At 48.7% G+C, this 18178-nt stretch overlaps 1 protein-coding gene across 1 annotated transcript in view; it reads right to left on the bottom strand.

Annotated features, from left to right (window-relative positions):
* The window catches only part of SHC4 (SHC adaptor protein 4), a 32579-nt gene extending 15113 nt beyond the window's left edge, over positions 1–17466 (bottom strand). The window contains exons 1-3 of the mRNA XM_027732142.2: positions 16133–17466; positions 7572–7642; positions 532–595 (exon numbers count right to left, since the gene is read on the bottom strand). Of these exons, the coding sequence (XP_027587943.1) occupies positions 532–595; positions 7572–7642; positions 16133–16717 (720 nt within the window). The 5' untranslated portion in view covers positions 16718–17466. The remainder of the gene's footprint in view (positions 1–531; positions 596–7571; positions 7643–16132) is intronic.
* Between the last annotated feature and the right edge of the window lie 712 nt (positions 17467–18178).

Below are 18178 nucleotides of genomic sequence, written 5' to 3'. Positions count from 1 at the left end.
GGAGTAAGTTCATTCCTCCCAAGCTCCACAGTTACAGAAGGAAATCAATAAGTTCCTCTGGACAAGACCCAACAGTAACCACTGAAGTTGCCCCTCATTGAATCCCAGTTACTTAATAAAACCCATTAAACACTGCCATTTTAGTTGTGTTTAATTTTTTATATATATAAATAAGAAGCAGGTGATCCTCCAGTGAATCAGCTCCCTTTTGCAATCCAAAAAACCACCCAGTTCCAGTAATTTGCCAGCCAAAACCTAAAACCTGTAAAGCACCAAGCACTGCAAGGGCTGGTAGAAGCAGGAACTCTGGCAAAGCATTAATCCTGAAGAAAATAAAGTAGGGCATGGCCTAAGCCCCAAACCAAGCAGGCTAAACACCCTGCTACCAGCACTTTCATGTTATATATAGTGAGTTCAGAGGGATGAATATGTGCTGAATCCAGTGTGGACTGAAGCCTGTTTGGGAATCATGTATCCAGCTTACCAAAAACAGATATAGAAAATTAATTGTTCAGCTAAAATTGTATTTACCTTCCGCTTTTTTATAGCTCCATTTGTACCTGATACCGCTTCACACAGTCGGCTTATTGCTTCCCTGCAAATAAAAAAACACAGCACAAGCTGTTGGATCATTTCACATTCAGCATCTGAAACAGAGCCAGCAACGCTGCAATTAATTGTTATCAGCCACTTCTAAATGCTTAAATCTTCTGGAAGGTCTTTCACAGTTGTTTTTCTTTTTTCTTTCCTCCCACTGTTAAAAAAACCCCACAACTATTTAACAAAATACAATGATTCAACAGCCTGGCTTAGGCTGATTCTTTTTCTTCAACAAACACATCAGATTCACCTAAGGAAAGTTTGTTTAAAAAACCCCCAAACATAATTAACCACAAGATGCTCAAACATCCTCATGCCTTCAAATCCTCTTTCTCAGTATGGTGGATAGGTCACTTGCTTGGCAGGAGGGGCTCCTCCCTGCTTAATCCTTTCTCTTTAGTGCAGCAGGTGCATGCTGAGGGAGCCCAGCTGGAGGCCCTGATTGCCTTTCTGGGACTTGGGGTTTCTTGCAAAAAAACAAACAAACAAACAAACAAAACACCAGGAAAAAAGTGTGGAGGCGTGAGTGGGGAGGTGTAATCAACTCCTCCAGTTCTTTTTCGGAGCTGAGGTCTCAGTTCATGTATTTCCATCTGTGTCAGGAGTTTCCCAAAGTAGACATTCTTTCTAGCCACCCATTATCCTCTACAGGTGCCTCTCAGTTAGGGCAGCAGAAAGGTAAGGCATAAAACACTTGCAGTGTTCACTGGTCTATATTTAAGGCAGCTAAATCACACACAGTATAGCAGAGTGGCATGCTGTGCCTATTTTCCACACTTGAACAAAGCAAATTCTGGTCTATGCTCAGGCAGGTGACTGGTTTGGACATGCAGTAGAGCACTGACTGCCCTGACTGAGGTCAGCACAGCAGCTGGAAAAAATGTTTTGCTGGCAGTGACAGGCTTTTCCTGACTGATACTTATTGCTCTGGAGTCAACAGAAAAATGGTGCCCCCTTCCTGGGCTGGAATGTGCTTGGCAAGTTTTCTTAACTTTGCCTGAACATCCTGGTCTGAGCCACAGCCCCTGACCTCTCCAGCTGTCCTGAGCCACAGGGCCTGTCACCCTCTTGGGCTTCGGGTCCCACATCAGGCAATTCCATTTTGAGGCTGTAGCCTCAGCCTTCCTCTCTTGGCTGAATTCAGAGCTGGGCTTCCAAGGGTTGGGATTTGGTTTTGTTCTTAAGAGGAAGGGAATCAGTTTGTTTAATTATTTGTTTATGTTACTGGATTATTATCCAAAGAGCTTCTTAGGAAACGAGCTAGTCAGGAAAGTTTGTGTTTTCAGATCCTGGCGCGCGTGTGGGAGGAAAATGCCACTGGGCTTCATTTCCTGAGAAAGTTTTGGTTCAGAAGGGCTAAAAAATATCAGGAGACCACACAATGGCAAGAGGCTCCAGCCATCCCACGAAGCAGAGGTGCCCCAGTGAGGAGTGTGGTCCCCCCAGGACCCTGCTTTGTGCCCGGGGAGCAGATCAGAGAGGAAGCAAAGCCAGCACAGCGCTGGTGAAGCCCAGCATTGCTGCTGCTCCTGCTCATCACCCCCGAGCTGCTACATCAGTGGCCTATGTGGTTAAAGCCCTGAGGATCAGTGGTGTACCTTGAGTCTTCTTGTCAGAGAACATCCTGGGAAATCCAACCTGGAGACTGTCAAATGAATGGAAACCTCACCCATGGCAAAATTATAAGAATATGATTAATATGTTTTGAGCGAAAACAGCAGGGAAGAAGAGGGGCCTCATTGAGGGCTACACAAGATGGGTCAGAAACCCAGCCTTTTAAACATTGCCTATTTTTAGCATTTTAAAGCAAATACTTCCCCCTACACAGTTGAAAATATGTTTTTGAAGTCAATTCCTGGTATCCTTCTTGTTTAACTCCTGTTTTATATAGCTGTTACCAGTAGAAAGGCCAAAAATAAAAAAAGATTAAAAAATAAAAGGCAAAGGCATCGTGCAGGATGATCTTGCAGATTCCAATAATCAGCTTGGAAAATGAGAACTCATCTTCTCATTCAATATTAAAGGAAATTAAAATCAGAGCCAAGACATTAAGGCTACTTGGAGTCTTCAAGTCTAGCCCTACCTAGAAAGAAAACCAGATACAAAACAAATTGGAAAAACAGGGAAGTCATCTCTTTTGGTGACAAATGAGTTCTCACATATGCAAGGCAGCCCATGTGGATTAAGGAGTTGTAGGCAAAGTTGCCAGCCATGGAGCCCCTTCTTGTACAAGCCAGTGTGGTGGCTGCCCAATTAACCACTCTCTGAAGCACCTGTCCAGCTAAAAGGAACTAAAAAATAGGCAAACCATTTCTACTTAATAGTTGCTATTACAACCCTTGGGTAGGAGAAGTTATCTTCTCACAGACGTTTCTTGCTGCATACCTCTGGGTGGTTTTCCAAGTGATCTAACAAAATTTTACATTACTTTAAAGGTGTGAAATGCGGCAGCTTGGTAACACCTGCTGCTGTGACTGAACACTTCCTACCTGCAGTCATTTCCATGAACTAGAAACTGCACCGCACATTAGGAAGAAAAGAAACTCTGGATAAATCCATAATAAATTGAAATGGGATTTACTGTATCTGTGCTTTCTTCCGGGAAATCTGCTATTAATTCATTCTTACAGCCATTTATTTTCAAATAGTTGCTTGGGCAAGTCTCTGCTTTTAATCTGCTGGATGGTACACTCGTGCACAGCTCACATAGCTGATCTTCCTGGGTGGATGTGCAACTTATGGATACTGGCATTTGCTTGCCCGTTCGATATCTCCCAAATCTGTGGCAGTACCAGAAAATGTGGCCTTGTTATTGCAGTCATATTGCTACTGTTTCTTTTGTTCCTTCTTGTCATTCATCCCAACACAAAACACTTTGGGTTGTTTTTTTTGTTTTTCTTTTAAATCACCCTGAATGAGGTAACTCCAATTCTGTACTCTGCAGCAGCTCTTCTCCACCCTGGGAGCAACAGAATGGAATCGGGAGAGCTGTGAGGATTTTAAATTGTTCTTGCAGTTTAAGGCAAAGAAAATCTCGCCCTTCAACTCTTCAGGCATCTTCTGCCATTTGAAGTAGATTCACTGTCTGCCAGTCCTGCAGTGCCCATACAATTACATAAACTGGTCGTTGTTTCATTGACACAGTTTTCCCCTTTCCATAGTGAGTGGAAGAGATCTGAGTCAGATCTTTTCACCATCTTGAAAAATATTACTCTGAAGTACTTTGGTCCCCTGGGCTGTCACCACCAGCAACCCTACCACAGAGGCAGTGCTCCTGCTCCTGGCCCCAGCACGTGCTCCACTATCACAGGGGGAATTTCTGCTGGGCACCAGTTCACTGAGGATCAAGGCTGGCACAGGTCTCTGGGGGCAGGGATCCAGGAGGTGGGGTGGGGAAGCACGATCAATCCTCTTCAACTGGGACACTGAGACTCCTGAGCAGGCAGCTGCAGGTAGCTCCCCACCCTCTGGGCTGAGATGTGCTGAACCGGGGCAGTGCCGCAGTCCCACGCCATTGAATGCTGCAGGAGCCGCTGGCACAGGGAATTTTTGCTTTCTCCAAAAAAAAATCTGGTGCAGCCTCCCACCCCTCAGGGCACTGCTCCCTCTGCCCACTGAGTTAGCAGCAGCCAACCCCCAGGGCTGGAGCCACTCGACAAGGGCTCAGCAAGCACTGGGGCAGGAGGGTGTGATAGGGTGGCCTCATTTTTGGCATCCATAAGCCTTTAGACCAGTTCAGCAGTACAGTCTATGGGTTTTCTCTGGGTCTGCAGACCTGGAGTGAAACCTGTGGCAGATGCACCTCTGCTCCTCCCAGAACGTGCCCGTGCAGTAGAGGCCTGTGGGCAGTAACACTGAGGCACTTTGTTTATTGTTTCCCCAAAATGAGAGTAAAAGATGAGAGATGGGCTGATGTAAGCAAGCAAGCATGCTGTTGAGGATTTGCTTTTAAGCAGCTAGGGCTCTGCCTACACTATGTAACAGAAAGGGATTGTGTGGCTCAACAAAGTTGAAATTAATCCTCCAAACAAAGTCAGCCTTCTTCCAACAGCCCTCCCCAGAAGCACGTTTCTGAGGCCCTTCACCCCTCGCTGCCTAACCATTTTCAAGTTTGCAAGTTAATGCCCTGATCCAAGATACAGAATCCCTTTTCCCATAAATGCCCAAATACAATGACTAATAATCAGTTTGATTTAACAGAAGTGGGCAATGTGTAAAAAGCTGAAGGGGTGGACAAGGGAAGCACATGTCAGGATCCAGCAAAGGCAGGATCTGCCACAGCACAAGGGTGACAACTCAAACAATCTGGGATCCAGAACAGCAAACACAGCGCATTTATGTGTAACCATTCAAAAAAAAAATACAAATCCCCTTAAGCAGAAGAATCTGTAACACTTATTTCTTGGTGTTACTTCTGTCATCTATATGGAGTTTGGGATCAAAAATTTCCACAAAACGGGAGGGATGTCCTAAGAGCATGTAAGTCTGGTCACAGGCAGGCAACAGCAGAGCTGGAAAACTGCTGCAGTGAAATCTGCTCTGCCAACCTCCTCACCACACGGCCACCGAGGGCAAAAAGCACCTCAGTGCCTGGCCCCGCCCTTGCTATCCTGTGGTCATTTGGCCCCTCAGCACTGCATCCCATGGTCATTCATAGCTGGAGAGGCCACTTTCTGCCTTCCCTAACCACGTGCCTGGTAAGTGACTGAAAACGCAAGTCCAGCAAGAAACTAGAAAATAAATCCTTCCTGCTCATCTCTTTGAACTCCTCACAGCACTTTGGCAAACATGAATTTGTTGATCTTTCCAACATTCACATGAGGGAGGTAAATAACAACTTCAGTTTTAGAAACCATGAGGCTAACTAAGCATGCACACACACATAAAGCAAGGCAGGGCACAGACATAATTAAAGACCCTTTCTGACAGAAGAAGCCACTTTACTTAGTGAAATGTCATCAAAGTAAAAATATTTTTTAGCCCAGTACAAATAACAGAGATGATTAAAATGGGATCATTTCCAACAGCTCCTTGGTTGGTGCGTTGTGCATGTGTCTATGAACTTACTCCCCTGGGAGAACAATAGGGGAATAATCAATGTTATCTTTGCTCCAGTCAGCTTGTAATCGATCGAACTTTAAAGTTTGCATGCATGAGCTCAGCACTTCAGCATCTGGTTTGCAAACAGTTTAAGTTTTGAATTTCTCATGCACAAAAGAGCCCGTTAAGGTCAGCAGTGGCATTTTTTTTAGGTGATGGAAATATTTCCATTGTTAAGTTTTGACATAGTTCTGCTTAACAAAACCTTACTATCCAGCCCAAATTTAAGTTGCCAAGCTCTTGTCACGCAGTAATTCATATCCATTATTTTCCAGTCAAACCATCCAAAGCTCTGTTCTGTCAATGTAGCAGACACTGTGTCTTACAAATGGGAGATAACCTCGCTCTTTGGCTGAGCTGTGAAGAACACAGTGGCCCGGGCTGATTGCTTTGGGTTCAGTGCATTACATGGCTCCTTTTGATCAGTAAATGACAGGGCTGAGGGAAGTGTATTTGTATCTCAGGCAGTTCTTCATACACACATGCAGGAACTGGGTGAGTGCGTGCTTATACTGATTGTAAATGTCAACAACTGCTGATTCTGCATATCAAACAAATGGGGCAGCTTTCAAGTGTGGTATATAGGCACTGAAGGACTCAAGTTCTTCAGTTGATAAGTCTAGGAGCCAACAGGTAGAAATAGAACAATTATCTCTTAATGTTCCTTTCCTTTCTCCATTACTTCTTTGATACAAACACTTGAGGAAGCAAAAGAGCATCTGAAAATCATCCGCCAGCAGGAAGGGAGAGTTGGGCAGGTGCAGGAAACCTCAGCCACACTCCTGGCATCCTCAGCATGAACCATGTCAGAAAAGTAGCTTAGTGGATGAAGGAACATATCTAAGGCCGGGCCAAAATGCCCTGCACGCACCCACCTCCCCAGAAAGCCTTTGGAGGTGCTGAGCTGCTGGGGCTGCATGGGAGAGCACTAGTCCTGACTGCTGGACCGTGAGTTCGTCCCGGCATCACGAAGCACTCAGAGCTGGAAAGGGGGTGATTGTTTGGAAAACTCAAACACTCCCGCACTGCCAGACTTACAAGTATAAATGTAAAAATAAAACTGGGCTTTTCTGTTCCTGGCAGGACATTTCAGCTACCCCACAGGTGCATATATTAATAATCTACACCCAGCAAATAGCAGCAATCTGCAAGAGAGGTTGCAAACTTTCTGAAAGACCACAAAATATTTAATGTTTAAACCACATTCAGTTGTATCTGAGAGTGAATCTTTTTCTGATTTGCAGCCTGGAAACTTAGGCTTGCAGTACAGATGGAAACAGCTGTATTTCAACATGTTTTCCTGGTGAGTCCACTTCCAGCTGAGCCTGGTCTTGGTGCAGATGAGGTCAAGCAATGTCATACGTCTGACAAAAATTCATCAGATGACCTTGCTGGATTGAGGGAGTGATGACACTTTGTGTCAGGTGTGAAGCAGCGTGGAAGGGAGACCTGTGACCGTCCTGGTTACCACCTTGGCTATGGCACCCACAGCCATGGGAGCACCAGGGGATTTCCCCTGTGCCCCAGGACGGCCTGCAGGCAGCGCTGATCCCGCATGCACAGTCCGGCTGCTGCCGGTACCCGACTAGCTAGGGATGTCTGCACTGAGCTGTAACTGCAGGGGGAGGCTCTCTGAACAAGAACTGGGAGAGAAATGAGCTCTGTGCCTGAAACAATTCATTTTCCAATGCAAACAGCCTATTGTAATGATCAAATAATTAAAATCATCACTCAGGAAAAAAAAACAAAACAAAACACGCAAACTCCTATTCAAAATTGTCTCAGAGCTTGGCAAGCACCCTCAGCTTTATACAGAAATTAGCACTTGGGCTTTTCATTCTCGGTCTGAATCTCAGTTTTATACCACCTACCTGGTGACTTGTGTCCGTGTGCCAAAGTCCAGGGATCTCATTGACTGCAGCACTTCAATACAGCCCATGTACTATGGAAAACAGAGAGACAGAGAAAAGAGAGGACTATGTTAACATCTGCTACACAAGTAAGAGGAGGATCACAGGAGGAAGTAAATGTGGCTACCATCCACTAAGTCTATGCAGAACTACAGTCTAAATGGAAAATCAAATCAGCCATCCTAAAGCTGCTTCCTAAATAGATCTTGTTTTACTAAAAAATGTAGAGAAGAGCAATAAAGATACCAATGGCTTCAACACCATAGCACCAAAAAAAAGAGTAAAACACTCTGGGGAAACAAAATACAATTATTCCTTTTTTCCAATTCTGCCTACTCTCAGTTATTGGCCTGTGACACTGAGCTAGCTGGGAGGAATACATGAGGAAACACTGGAGACAACAGAGCCTCCAGGAGCAGACAGGCTCTGAAAGGCCCACGAGACCAATGTACTCAGAGCCCCCATGCAGAAGAGCTGAGTGTCCCTTCAGAGCAGTAGGAGGCATTACAGGGCACGAGGAAAAACACTGGCTCCATGCTGCTGCACATCTGATGACAAATAACCTCTGCAGAAGATGAAGGAGATAAAGTTGCAATTTTCCAGCTCATGGCAACAGCTCTTAAGAGCCTGGACTGTAAAGTGACCGGCTTTAAATGAGGGGTGACTACCACACTTCTGTTGTACAGGACAGAGCTGGAGGCATTTTCTGTACTCATTTTGGATTTGCATAAGACTAATTTTCAGAAATATCAAGAATGTGCATGTCAGCCCACAGACTCCTTTGACCTATGGGCACATTTTCATCTCACTGAAGTGTGCTAAGCTAAGCCTATCCACTGAATTTACCCCTCCCCAAACATATCTTACTAATTCTGTCAGCATTTCTATTGATCTCCACCTCTGTGCTGTTGAAGCACTCTGATCTCTTCATTTCATGAAGCTGGCGTAGGTCTGGGTCTCTCAGTTTGCCTTTTGGGACCATCCTGCAGTGCTCACACAGTGCCCAAGAGCTGCAGCAACAGCCTGCCTGTGCAGACCTCTCCTGCAGAAAGCCAAACCTTCTGGGATACAGAGGCAACCTGGAAATCCCAGGCAGGGACATGCATGCTCTGTCCCCTCTGAATAGATAGAAAAAGCATTGTCTGTCAAAGAAAGGTACTGCATTTACTTCCTCTGCCTCACTTTGCCTGTGAATCGATTTTTCTGCTGGACCATTCAGAGGGGGGTGGATTTAGGTATCTGTTTCAGCTTTGGAGACTTTCAGAAATGAAAGTGTGTGTGAAAAAGAGAACGTTATGTGTGCAGTCAAGCAGGGATTCCACAACAATTGTATTATCCCTATTTTGGTTTCTTTCCAGATAGCAATGTAACCCTTGGGAGAACTCCAGAATTAGGTCAGGGACCTGGAAGGACATCAATAAGAATCTGAAGGGTTAGCAGAACTGCTTCCCTAATGAACATTTAATGACTTTGAGAGCTATCTGCCTTGTTAAAGATATTCCTGCTTAACGGAACAAAGCAAATGTGGAAAATATGTCTAAGCCTCAGCCTGTAGCACAGCGACAACCTCTGATCCCACAGCATAAGGTCAAGCATCCTATGAGCTGGTTGGCTGCTCCTCTACCCTTGAAAAAAGAGAAATTTAGAGGAGTAGGTGAGTCATACGCTGATAAGTGAGTCCCCATTGCATCCTGTACAGATGCGTGGGAAGCTACTCTAAGCAAAGATGAAAAATCAATATTAGGTTTTTGCATAAGTGACCCTGAGTGAAGCTGAACTTATCAATGATTCACAAAAGACCTTTTTTTTTTTTTCTCTTTAAAAGCCTGAGTAGGGAAGTGCATTAACATGGCACCTCACTGCATCTCTCATTTATTTTAGCTGTTGTTGGTTATCTAAACTGGCAGAGTTAGTAATGGCTGAACCTTCACATTGCAGTAGGAACGGACAGAAAACCAGCAGAGCCCTGGGCAGGGGGACAATGTGGGACTGGGGCAGAGGAAGTCAGGGTCACAGAGCCTGGGAGAAGCCTGTGGAGCACATAAAAGGGCAATGGGATGCCAGAAACCTATTCAAAAAAACAAAAGACATTCTCCAAGGAAGAAAAAAATAACTAACAATTAAACAAGGAAAATATTAAGCCCTCCATAGCAAAGTCTGACAAGCAGCACAACCAATGCACGGGAGAAAGAGGAAGGAAGGCAGGAGAGAAGGACAATGTTTGCCTCAGAGACTTCAGTGCACAGACCTCAGTTTAGGTGGTGCCCATGGTGTGCACCTCAAACAGCAGCTCCCACAAAAAGTGGGCTCATCTGGCAATGCAGGATCAAGGCAACTCCAGCTTTCCTGCTGCAGGGAAGGTTGAACTAAAACATGGGGAAGGCAGCAGCCACAGGTGCCCAGGAGAGGAAGCCACAGCAGTGCATAGCTCTTGCCCCAGCCCAAGCTATTCACCAGGTACTTTTGGGATAACCAGGGTAATAAGATAATGTCCAAGGAGGCTTCCTCTTCTGAAGCCCCACAACTAGAGGCATGGCACACCTCCACTGAGCTGCAAGAAGCTGGGGGAAGCTGGACACAGGCACAAGGGTGCAGTAAACAGCCTGCAGCAACAAGCACAGATACAACTGCAGAATTCAGCTACCTATGGAAAAAAAAAACACCAACACTGAAACAAGCCAAGTGCTAAAAACTTGACCTCATTAATGAGAGCGGATGCTGAACCCTCTGTTCTGTCAGGAGTAGGATGGAGAGCTCCTGCCAGGACAAGCAGCAGCTCTTGGAAGAGAAAGGAAAGACTCACTGGCCCCTGCTGGAAAGGGAACCTCTCCTTCAATGGCAACACATGCAAAGCTGTCCCCTCTCTCCCTGCAAAGAGAGACATTGGCACTGGGGGCTGCTTTGTCCCCTGGTGTTTGAATCTGGAGGGTGATGTGGGGCTGGCTGATGTTTCCCCACGGCACCAGGATGGCAGGGAGGTGGCAGGAGAGAACAGTGGTTATTGAAGACACACACATCCTTTCACATCTATTTACAAGAGATGACAGAAAGTGACTGCAAACAGGATGAGGGACTGTGTGGGAGGAGATGTGAAGGCACTAGGCAGGGCCCATGTGAATAAGCTTTTCAGGCACTTTCTAATCCAGACCCACGTCTCACTTCATTCCCTGCCATAACGCAGTCAGTGACTCCAGCTCCAGCTTGAATGACAGACAGTGATTCACACACAGGAAACACAGAATCATAGAATCATTTGGTTTGGAAAAGACCTCTAAGATCATCGAGTCCAACCATTAACCCAGCACTGTCAGTCCACCACTAAACCAGATCTCCAAGTACTCCATCTACACGTCTTTTAAATACCTCCAGGGATGGCGACTCAACCACTTCCCTGGGCAGCCTGTTCCAATGCTTGACAAACATTTCCACAAAGAAATTTTTCCTAATATCCAACCTAAATCCCCATCCCCACCACCCTGGCAAAAATTGAGGCCATTTCCCCTTGTCCAGTTGCTTGTTAGTTGGGAGAAGAGGCTGACCATCACCTGACTACAACCATCTTTCAGGGAGCTGTAGAGAGTGATGAGGTCCCCCCTGAGCCTACTTTTCTCTAGGATGAACACCCCCAGCTCCCTCAACTGCTCCTCACAAGACCTGTGCTCCAGACCCTTCCCCAGCTCCATTGCCCTTCTCTGGATTCACTCCAGCATCTCGATGTCTTTCTTGTTGTAAGGGGCCCAAAACCTGACCCCAGTACTGAGTCCTGGGGAACACTGCTGGTGACCAGATGCCAGCTGGATGAAGCCTCAGTCACCACCACTGCCTGGGCTTGGCTGTTCAGCCAGGTTTTTACCCAGCAAACTGTGCACCCACCCAAGCCATGAGCAGCCAGTTTCACTAGGAGAATGCTGTTGGAGACAGGATCAAAGGCTTTACTAAAGTCCAGGTAGACAAATCCACAGCCTTTTGCTGTGATCCACTAAGTGCATCGTAGAAGGAGATCAGGTTAGTCAAGCAGGACCTGCCTTTCCTAAACCTGTGCTGGCTGGGTCTGATCTCCTGGTTGTCCTGCACGTGCCAGGTGATGGCACTCAAGGTGAATCTTCCCTGGCACTGAAGTCAGACTGACAGGCTTGTAGTTCCCCACATCCTCCTTCTGGCCCTTTTTGTAGATGCCTGTGACATTTGCTAACTTTCTAGTCAATTTGGACCTTCCCAGTGAACCAAGACTGCTGATAAATGATGGAAAGTGGCTCAGTGAGCACTTCCACCATCTTCCTCAGTCCCCTTGAATGGATCCACCCAGCCCCACAGACTTGTGTGCAACTAAGTGGTGTAGCAGGTCACTGTTCATTTCCCCTTGGCACTGCTTTAACAAGGTGCTTTTGAAGAGAGGGAAAAAACATTTCTAAGCTTACCCTCACTCTCCTTGCAGGCAAGGGCTGCCTGGGGTGGGTGCTGCCCCACGGAGGGACCATTGATTTCTGCCATGCAGGGCAGGAAGCTGCAGAGCAGTGGGAGACTTTTGCTTTGATTTGCCTGAGTAACCCAACTCTAGATTGCAATGGAGCCATCTGGAAAGGAGGCCAGACAGAAGCAAGCAGCAGCCACCAGCACATGGTAGGACAATGGCATTGGAGTTATAAGGAGACAGGCCTCTGCATAAAAGGCAAAACGAGTTTGCCAGTTACAGCCATGGTGCTGCCCCCCCTGTAGCTGGCTGGCAGGCTCAGGAACCTGATTGGAGATTTCCCTGCTTTCACCCTGGCAGGAAGGTGAAGTGCTGTCTTCCCTCTATGGACAACACTGGGAGCAGAGATGTGGGGAAGGAGCAATGCACAGACCACTGTAGCTTTGATGGGGAAGTTTTCTAACTTAAGCATCCTTAGATGCTGCCTGTGGTGGCTTTGGGGTTGGAAAGCCACTGTGTCCATTGTAAAGCAGAGACCACCACAGCTACCCCGGCAGTGGCACTGTGCTCCTGCCAGAGCACAAGCTGCACCACGCCAGTCAGCTTGGCTGCTCATCCCTCCTCACACAGCAGGATTCACTGGGCTGGGGTCAGCACTGTGCAACACCATTAGCAGCCACCAGTCAGGCAACAAATGAAGAGATTTGGCCCGGGTTTGCACCCTGCAGGACATTCAACTGGTTTGTTCCTCAGCTTGAACCCCACTGGCTTCCTCCAGCAAACACCAACCCCATCCAGATCCAAAAGCAAAGCCCATAGAGCCTCTTCCATCCCCACCAAGGGGAACAGAGAGGCCGAGGCAGCCCACAGCACTCAGCACTGCAGGCGGCGGTGGGACCCCCGGGGCACCGGCGAGACAGCACAAAACCGGGGCAGAACAGGCTGGAAAACAGACCAGACACCTTCAAGGAAGAAAACAGCCCATTAAAGACCATTAAACACACAAAAAAAATCCCACTAGTGGTTTTGTCAGTGCTAGCCTAATTCTCCTTATGTGCTTACTCTGCTCTCATCTTCTTCCCTGCAGCAGCAGTGCAGACAGACTGACAGACAGGCCCTTGGTCTGTCCTACTCCTTGTGCCCACACAGCACAGCCCCTTCCCTAAAGACAGTGAGCCGGGGCTTTTTGTGATGAAGAACAGCTTTTGATAAATGGAAATTTTCCTGGGAAAGTCTGACCCTTTCATTCACAGGTTTTCAATTTTAAATACATTTTGGAAAAAAAAAAAAAAAAAAAAAAAAAAAAAAAAAAAAAAAAAAAAAAAAAAAAAAAAAAAAAAAAAAAAAAAAAAAAAAAACAGGGAAAATTCATAAAAACAGACACATACACATATTTTCCTTTGCCTTTTTAGTTTTGTGCCAAAAAAACACTTCTTGCAGTGGGCCAGGGCTCAAAAAGAATTGGTTCCAAACCACCCTGTCCCCACTCTCCGGCTGTGACAAAGCAAGTGGCCTGAAAACCCGCAGGTTTCTGTTGGAAGCAGCTCCCCAGAGAGGCTCTGGGCCTCGGGGGCGATGCCGGGCTGCAGAGGCGCAGCCCCTGGGCCGAGGTTTGCGCCGGTGGGCGCTGCAGGGCTGCCCACACTCCATCCATCCCTGAGCCGGCACAGCCAGCACCGCCCCAGCACCCGCCGGGCCCGAGCCCCCGGCTCATGATTCACAGCTGCGGCTCTGAAGCCATGAATCACCGGAGCCCATCTCCTTCCTGCCAGAGCCCGGCTGTGCATACGCGTGTAGTTAGTTATTTACGACGGGCGATGCAGGGCAGCTCTCCGGGTGCAGTGTCAGGGTACCGCACGCCAGGGAAGTGCCTGCAGATGAAATACCACAGTATTTTCCTGCCCTGAGCATGGCAAAGGCGCTGGTGGCTTCTGGGGACCAGGAAAGCGCTGCCCCGAACCCCGCTCCCCACACAGAGACAGGGAACAGCTGCTCCAGGCTGTCCTGTCACATCCTCTGTGGACAAGAGCAGGACTCTGCAGGGGACACGTGCCCACGTGCACTCTCTCAGGGCACACTTCATGTCATTCTGAACTCCTGTGTCAGAAATAGTCAGGCTCCTTTTACTCTAGAGACACGCAACTGATTACAGACAGGTATGATAGCATGTATCTATATGCATATGCCATCAAACCACTAGCAGAGGATCAACCTGCACATTCATAAAACTCCTTTGAGACAAAGGATGCTGCAAGCAGCCTTTCCCATATTATTTTAAAGTATAATGGTATTGTAATTAAATATCTGGCAGTAGCATTTCCTTTCCATATTTTAGTTAAATAGCACATTTTTAAAACCAAGCTGGGCTGCTCAGAAGCAGCCACCTCCCTGACACTCCCCAACAGGCAAGAGCCAGGATGGCCAAGTGCCTCTTGGAATATTCCTCAGGCTCATCACAGCCATAACAAACACCAGCAGGAGACACAAGTGCCATGGCCTCCATGGGCACTGTTTAGAGAGAACCTCAGCCCCAGATGGGCAGCACTGTGGGAAAGGGGCATAATGGGTAGAATGTGAACATGGGCAGGGTAAATACCCATCTTGTAAAGCCTGCAGCAATCTGCATACAAAGTATGTTTTGAAAGATAACAGTGTGAGAATCAGAGCTGTCCAGGCTCCTATTAAAATATTAATATTTAGGCTCTTTGTTATTTGCACAAACACCCTGGGGGAACACGTGCTGTTATGGGTCTCAGGGTCCTCCCCTGGAGCCCCGGTGACACAAGGCACTGACACAGGTGCCCTGTCACCACCAGTCACAGAGAGCCACAGCCACCTCCCAAGGACATAGTGAGCCCAACATTGCCTTTTCTTAGAACAACCCCAGAAAGGCAATTTGTGCCTCACTCCAGTCTGCAGGGGACAGACTCTGCCCTAGAGCATTTCTTTAATTCACCACATTATTGCCCTTCTAAAGTAACTGTGGATCCTTGTAATTGCCAAATCCTCTTCAGATTCTAAGTAAGCTGTTAAGGCCAAGGCCTTTGGTAACAGCAGTAATATAGACCTGACCTTCCCCCTAAAGGGGGCTCTGCGGAGATCCCAACAGTCCCATAGCCCAACAGGGCACAAGAAGCTGCATGGGGATAGTGGGTGTCTCCAAACACCACAGGAGAGAGGGCAAGGGCCAGGGCAAGAGGGTAAGGACTGGGAGCAGCTCCAACTGCCCAGCCCTTGGCCTCTCAGCCCTGCTTTGCCTCCAGGTGAGACCACCCCTCTGCACCACACCCCTGCCATGCTGCAGCACTGTGCCCCCAGACACTTCTCAGCCCATCTGAGGCTTCATCACCAGCTCCCAAAGAAGCCTTGTGGTCCCTGAGGAAAGGATCACCTTGCCCACCTCTCTAATGATGATGCCCAACCCCTCAGGCTGCTTATTTACCGACCTGCTTGTTATTATTAAAGGGGCTGGTTGAAAAAAACGCCAAGAGTTTGGCCAGGACACATCAGCCATGCTCTTGCAGCTCTCCTTGGACAGGGTCCTGCAGACCCACAGCCATGGGAGCATTAGGAGCAGGAAGATGGAGGGAAAGAACTGTTGTGTTGTGAGGCTCCCACCAGTGACCCCACCCCTTCAGACATATTCCTCATGAAATGAGGTGATTTCCAGAAAGACCAGAAGAAAACCATACTGGAAATACAACCTGGGCAGCACCTGCCCCACACCCTCCCTGATAAATATGTCAGCAGCGTGGGCCAGCATGTACCTAGTGCCTGCAGTTGCTCTGTGAGGGATGGGCCCCCTTTTGCCTTCAACATGCATTTCAGGCCAGAGTAACCCCTGTTTTAATTGCAGCTCAGCAGCACTCCTCAGGGAGTCTAAAGATAGTCCTTTGGAAATGAAGGTTGTGTTACCTCTGGGAGCAGCTGGGGCACTTTTAGCTCCTTCAGTTTGACATCCCAGCCCTACCTACATCAGGAGACAGGAAACATACAGGAGAATTCAGTGGTTTGGGGCACTGACTCCAGGAGAGGGAAAATGGAGATGGCCCAGCAGCCCCCTGAGCAGTTTGCTTTGTCAGAGAATGGAGACTCTGTGAGAAGTACTCACCCTGACGCTGTAGGTCGTTCCTGGCTCCTGGGTGTACGTGCTCTCATCGCTCTGTGTGAGGCTCCTGTCCTGCCTGCCCACAGGAGCAGCCTCCTCAGCCCCTCGCACAGCGCAGTCACCTGCTGGCTTTGGGGTTAGGACCAGCTTATCCAGGTCAGGCTGTGGATAAGAGGCCGACAGGCAGCTGATCTCGGGCGAGGTTGGGCTGCTCGGGATGGTAACGCACTCCGTGAGTTTAATTCGTGGCACCTCTTTCGTTCCCAGGCAGAAATTTTTCAGCCCCGGCAGATTTGATGGGTTGGCAAGTTTAATGTTCGCCATCCGGGGGATCAGCGTGCACAGGGTGGTGCAGGTGTCCTGTGGCCCCAAGGAGACATCTTCTGTCAGTAAATTAGGTGTTGAAGAATGGGAAGAGGAGGAAGAACCTTTGATATTTAAAGACGTATTTTGTGTACCTTCGTCTAGGGATGTTATGGAATCATTCCTGAATCGGCTGTACTTAGCCCTGTGCAGCATTCCTGGATGTCTGAATAACCCTACATACAGGACGTGTCCACCGAGGCTCTGCTGGCTGCGTTCTCTCATAGCCTTGGCAGGTCTGTAATTGGATATTCTTGCATAAATTGCCTCTTGTAGATAATTTATATGGAAATCAAGCAAGTCAAATAATTTTCGAAACAGAAACCTATCGGATATTTTTGCTGACTCCCTCTTGAGTGGTTTATTTTCCTCAATGGACAAGGCTTAAAACTGCATGGACATCTGGCATTTTGTAAGCAGTAATAAAAGCAGCATACGGGAAAGCACATCAGTGGTACAGCAGCTTAAGCTGACGAGCCGCTATCCAAACCTGCCTTCATTCCTGCCTCAAGCCAGGCACTAAATCCCACCTAGCTCTGAAGACTTACAGCTGTAGCATCATTAATTACCGAGTCCTGGCTGCAGCGAAAGCTCAAGCATATTCCACACAAAGCACAGCGAGAGAGCTACAAGCTCAAACGTATTTTCAGACCGGCATGAACCCCGAAAGGTGCCCAGCTCTCTGCACTTCCACCGCCGCTGCCCCAGAGGCGAAGAGCATCCCTGCGCTGCAGCTCCTGCCCCGCCGTCAGGCACAAACCCACGAAAAACACTGAGCAGCGTCGGTCTCGCTAATTCCTGCTGGAAAAGTCCTTCAGCACCGTAATAATCCAGGAACAGCCGGGTATTGCCGCGCCCCCGGGGCCGTTCCCCGCAGCGCCCGGGCCGGCCCCGCCGCAGCCGCCGCAGCCGCCGCCGCCGGTTTTATGAATGAAGTTTTTTGTGAATGGGCTGGGCGCGTGCGGGCGGGCACCGCCGTGAATGGCGCTCGGCGCGCGGCCGCGGCCCGGCGGCCCCCGGGGGGCGCCTCGCAGCCAATCAGCGCCCGCCGCCGGCTCACGCGCCCTCGGCGCGCGGGGAGGGGGGGAGAGGGGGCGCGAGGGACCCTCCGGTGGCGCCCAAAATCCCCCAAAAATCCGCTTTCTGCGGCCGGTCCTCCTCCGCCGGCGGCACTGGCGGGGCCAAGAGCTGCGGCTCAGCCCGAGCCGGGGCTGCGGCGTCCCCCGCGCTGCCCACTCGGCCCCAAGGAAAGGGCAGGCTCGTCCCAGCGCTCCCTGCTCGGCAGCTCAGCTCCTGCCCCGGGGGGAAGCCCCTCTCAGGCACCGCTTGTAGCTCCGGCGAGCGGGGTTTATTTTACGCCCTGGAAATGTCAGGGCCCTCAGCACGTTACCTCGGCTCCGTGTAGGACTTCCACACCTGGGGCAGCGCGGTGGGAAGAGAAATGCAGCACCATGGGGGTCGGGCCCGGAGGGGAAAACCGGCACGAGGGCCTCGCTTCCCACATAAGCTGAGGCCTTTTCTCTCGCTAGATTTTCAGTGGTGATTTTCACGCTCACAGTGGTACCGGCCTCATTCTCTCCCGGCGTTCAGAGCTGTGAATCAGCTGCTGGTGCATGAGGAGAGGCTGTGCTGCCCAGTGCCCTGCCTGTGACAGAAGGAGAAAATCACAGCCAGAGCGCTGGAGAG

Source organism: Pipra filicauda, unplaced genomic scaffold (genome assembly GCF_003945595.2).
Source record: "Pipra filicauda isolate LSUMZ 115617 unplaced genomic scaffold, ASM394559v2 scaffold7_size6619720_pilon, whole genome shotgun sequence".
Taxonomy (NCBI): domain Eukaryota; kingdom Metazoa; phylum Chordata; class Aves; order Passeriformes; family Pipridae; genus Pipra; species Pipra filicauda.
The sequence above is the reverse complement of the archived record's forward strand: the minus strand, read 5'-3'. Positions and strand labels throughout refer to the sequence as shown.